This window comes from Vigna angularis, chromosome 9, assembly GCF_016808095.1.
Source record: "Vigna angularis cultivar LongXiaoDou No.4 chromosome 9, ASM1680809v1, whole genome shotgun sequence".
Lineage (NCBI taxonomy): Eukaryota > Viridiplantae > Streptophyta > Magnoliopsida > Fabales > Fabaceae > Vigna > Vigna angularis.
The window spans coordinates 9,821,122-9,825,493 of record NC_068978.1 but is presented as its reverse complement, the minus strand read 5'-3'; the positions used below and the strand labels follow the sequence as shown (position 1 = coordinate 9,825,493).

Below are 4,372 nucleotides of genomic sequence, written 5' to 3'. Positions count from 1 at the left end.
GGAACTAACAATCGAGTGGCAATTTCTATGAGCTTACCAAGCCAACAACCTCACATGCTTTGCTTCACCAAACTTCTTATCAGTGGTAGTTTCGTAATTTGGTGCAAAAACAATGTCAAATGTGTGCAAATTCAAAATCCATAACACTGAACACTGAACTGAAGAGAACAGTTCCTCATGATCCGTTTACTTCACACGTGGGATTCTCATTTTAATCTCTTTGAAAAGTAGCATCTGTCCCCACATCACACGTGGCAATTCTTACACGTCATCATATTGCAACGTACAAAAGAAATCCTAAGCATTTTCAAATTTTAACAAATCCCAACGGTAACCTTGTCTGTCCAACTCGCATTCTCCACCGTCCGATTATCAAACCTGCACGACCTTTAAGCCTTTTTACACTAAACATAAGCACCCTTCTCCCTCAGCACGGACACTGGCTTCCACGTTGGTGAAAATTTGATTTTTGAATAGTGGGTATATGTGTGTGTGAACGTTGTTGTTTGTATTGTACTCGTTGTGTCGTTTTGTGAAGCTAAGTTTTTTATTAATACACTTTGTAGCAGGTTTCTGATTCAAACTTGATCACCATTTTCATTTTCATCTAAAGTGTGTCGTGTCTGTTTCTCAATTATGACACAGATATTTTTGATTCTCAGAAAATGAAGGGTATGGTTTTGGAGTGAATCCAGCTGTGTTTTGATTGATGAGTTTGGAAGCATTGCATTTAAAATTTTCAGTGTTGGTGGGTGGTTGGTGCTCTCTGTAGCAATTTTTGAAGCACACTACAGTGTGATAGAGAGTGTCAAGTTTGAAGATTAAGCTATACAAAGTCTTAGCTTGTTTCCTTAGTTACTCATTCTTAAAGGTTGGTCCTTCATCTGCGTGTGCGTGTGTTTTTGTTGCTTCTTTGCTTTGTTCTATTTCTACAGATAACAAGAATTCCGTTCTTTTTCTTCCCGTTTTGGTTTGGAACTTAATGTTTTCTCTCGTGCCTTTGGGGTTGCAGAAACAGCCGAGAACAGCAGTGATAGCTTATGACAGGATCAATTCTTTGAAGATTTAGCAAATCAAGTTGGTTTGAGGTATATTACTATTTGAATTTATGATTTTGATTTTTCATCAATGTTAATAGTAGAAATGACAAAGATAAATAAAAATAGTAATGGGTATTCGTTGGATATAATTGGGTTGTGTAATACAACTTGAAGATAGAGACTTTTGTTTTGTGTCTTTCCTTCAAAGTAAAGCCTTTCCCTTTCTCAAACCGGTAGCCTTTATGAGGAGAAAGGAGAAACCCTGCGAAGAATTCCACTTTTGAGGAGCCTCTCTTTTAGAAACAGGAATCCTTGATTTGGGTTGGAATCAACATGGCAAACAAAACTTCCTAAATTTTCACCTTTAAGACTCTCTCCAACCAACCTTCATTTTCATGGTTGGAAAGTAAAGTAGGAGGAGGTTGTGTCAATGACCAAAATGCCCCTTGAGAGGGTCTTTTACTACATTTTATGCCATGTGTGAGGTGGGTCTTTTTGGTCTAATGTGTTTGATTTGTATAATATTATCCACCGACGGCTTCTTAATTGGACTTAATAGTTAGCCGTTACACGCCAATTCCCTCACTTTCATCAACACCCTTCATCATCAAAATGGTTTGGAATTTCCAAAGGGCATTAAATGATTACTTGCTCTAAAGTAAGGGAAAGAAAGCCTCGTGGGGCATCTTTAGGTACTTCAGTTTTGATGATGGTTTAGCCATGCTTTCAAACAAGATTTGTGTGTGATCATAAGATGCTCGACGTTATTGATGTTGGTCTTGTCCTTTTTATTTCTTTTTACTGTCTGAGAATTTTCTATTGGAGTCTTCATTTATAATTTACGGATTTTATGATTGCAACTGCTCCACAACTTTTTAATTATCTATGCTGATTGTATCATTGCCTTTCTACAAATTGGCATCTCCATCATTTCTCTGAGCTTGGTTTTCTTCCATTCTGCAGCTTTGTTAACATCAATTCAATTTTACTTTACCACCACTCTGTCCAAATTTGAAATCATGGTGGAAGATAATAAAGCTGCAGTAGCAGTTGATGATGCCTGTTCAAGAGAAAACTTGTTGTTGCATGCACAGGAACTTGTTCCTGTGGCTCTTGCTAAGGCGAAAGAGGTTAAGGTGTTCCCTGGTAGGTGGAAGATGATCATTTCAAAATTGGAGCAGATTCCCTCCTGTTTATCGGATTTGTCTAGCCACCCTTGTTTCTCCAAGAATGCTCTATGCAAGGAGCAATTGCAGGCTGTGTCAAAGACGCTTAAAGAAACCAAAGAATTGGCTGAGTTGTGTGTGATGGAGAAGTACGAGGGTAAGCTTAGGATGCAGAGTGATCTTGATGCATTAACTGGGAAACTGGATTTGAATTTAAAGGATTGTGGTCTCTTGATCAAGACCGGTGTGCTCGGTGAAGCTACTTTGCCATTAACCGTGTTAGGTTCTATGGCAGAATCAGATATTGCAACACACAACAATATAAGAGAACTACTAGCGCGCCTTCAGATTGGTCACTTGGAAGCAAAGCACAAAGCCTTAGACAGACTCTATGATGTTATGAAAGAGGATGAAAAGAATGTTTTGGCTGTTCTTGGCAGGAGGAATGTTGCTGCTTTGGTTCAATTGCTCACAGCAACATCTCCAAGGATAAGGGAGAAGACGGTTACTGTTATATGCTCTCTGGTGGAATCTGGGAGCTGTGAAAAGTGGCTAGTTTCTGAAGGAGTTCTTCCACCTCTTATTAGACTTGTTGAATCTGGTAGTGCTGTCAGTAAAGAGAAGGCTATAGTATCTCTTCAGAGACTGTCAATGTCAGCAGAAACAACTCGTGCAATTGTTGGACACGGTGGTGTTCGGCCATTGATCGAGCTTTGTGAGAGTGGAGATTCTGTGTCACAGGCTGCTGCTGCCTGCACTTTGACAAACATATCAGCTGTTCCTGAGGTGAGACAGGCTTTGGCTGAAGAAGGTATTGTAAGTGTTATGATCAATCTTCTTAGTTGTGGAATTTTGTTAGGTTCCAAAGAGTATGCAGCTGAGTGCTTGCAGAATCTCACTTCAAGCAACGAGCATTTGAGAAAGTGTGTTATATCAGAAGGTGGTGTTAGAAGTCTTCTGACCTATCTAGATGGTCCACTTCCTCAAGAATCCGCAGTTGGAGCATTGAGGAATCTGGTTGGATCAGTTTCTGAGGAAACTTTGGTTTCTCTTGGTTTGCTTCCTTGTTTGGTTCACGTTCTGAAGTCTGGATCTTTGGGTGCTCAACAAGCTGCAGCTTCTGTCATTTGCCGAGTTTGCAGCTCAATGGAGATGAAGAAAATGGTGGGTGAAGCTGGGTGCATCCCTCTTCTTATAAAGATGCTTGAGGCTAAAACAAATACTGCTAGAGAGATTGCTGCTCAAGCAATTTCAAGCCTCATGGTTCTGTCTCAAAATCGGAGAGAGGTTAAGAAAGATGATAAAAGTGTTCCAAATCTTGTCCAGTTGCTTGATCCAAGCTCTCAGAACACTGCCAAAAAGTATGCAGTTTCATGCCTTGGATCACTTTCTCCATGTAAGAAGTGTAAGAAACTGATGATTTCGTATGGAGCAATCGGGTATCTGAAGAAGCTTACAGAGATGGACATTCCAGGAGCTAAAAAGCTTCTTGAGAGGTTGGAAAGAGGGAAATTGAGAAGCTTGTTCAGCAGAAAGTAGAGGAACCATTGAAAGTTTCAAATGGCGATTTGTATCATGAAGCTTTTCCTTTGTTACTTTTGTTCTTGTCAATGTTGTTTCATTGTCTATATGAAACAAGTAGCTTAGAGTGTAAACTGTGGAATGAGAAGTTTGGTAATCTGTGTAATCAATGTTTAGCTGATATAATCTGTTATCTTTCTGTATATCATCATTTGTTATATTTCTAAAAACTTCTAATTTTGGTAGCATTAGAACTCTGGTCAACAAGTGAAAAGTCTCAAAACCTAAGATGATTTTTTTTTATCTCTTTCTAGAGGCACCATTGCATGCAATGCAACGATTCTTTCAAGCTTCGGAATCAAATATAAATTACAGTAAGAAAGAAAAAAACGTAAAGTGATATATACATGAACACAACTTTGTCTCAAATTATCATATTTTCATTTGTAAACCATCAAATAAAGTTGCATGTAATCATTCGTTTCTATAAGAATGTTATAAATATGAGTAGCGACATCCCCTAAATTGTCTTTCCACGTCTACAACTTGACTCTTGAAGAAACTATAATCACTCAAAAAGGATCCATATACAACATTTAATTTCATCCAAATAAAAAAAATGTTAACATAGTAAACTATGATTTG

The 4,372-nt window shown here is 38.4% G+C and overlaps 1 protein-coding gene across 3 annotated transcripts; it reads left to right on the top strand.

Moving 5' to 3' along the window:
* The first annotated feature begins 449 nt into the window (after positions 1-449).
* On the top strand, positions 450-3,930 carry LOC108346326 (protein spotted leaf 11). 3 transcript variants are annotated; one of them, XM_052868934.1, is made up of 3 exons: positions 450-871; positions 1,013-1,088; positions 2,004-3,930. In XM_052868934.1, exon 3 carries the CDS (start codon positions 2,060-2,062, stop codon positions 3,743-3,745), a length of 1,686 nt encoding a protein of 561 aa, XP_052724894.1. In that variant the 5' UTR covers positions 450-871; positions 1,013-1,088; positions 2,004-2,059; the 3' UTR covers positions 3,746-3,930. The 3 variants fall into 3 exon arrangements, with proteins under 3 accessions (XP_052724894.1, XP_017440871.1, XP_052724895.1); XM_017585382.2 differs by lacking the exons at positions 450-871; positions 1,013-1,088 and adding an exon at positions 1,454-1,732; XM_052868935.1 differs by lacking the exons at positions 450-871; positions 1,013-1,088 and adding an exon at positions 1,721-1,812.
* The last annotated feature ends 442 nt before the right edge of the window (positions 3,931-4,372 follow it).

Excerpts from the sequence above, each read along its gene's own strand:
- LOC108346326 (XM_017585382.2), top strand. The coding sequence starts at position 1,681 with ATGATTACTTGCTCTAAAGTAAGGGAAAGAAAGCCTCGTGGGGCATCT. Across the intron at positions 1,733-2,003 it reads GCCTCGTGGGGCATCTTTAG|CTTTGTTAACATCAATTCAA; the intron begins GTACTTCAGTTT and ends TCCATTCTGCAG.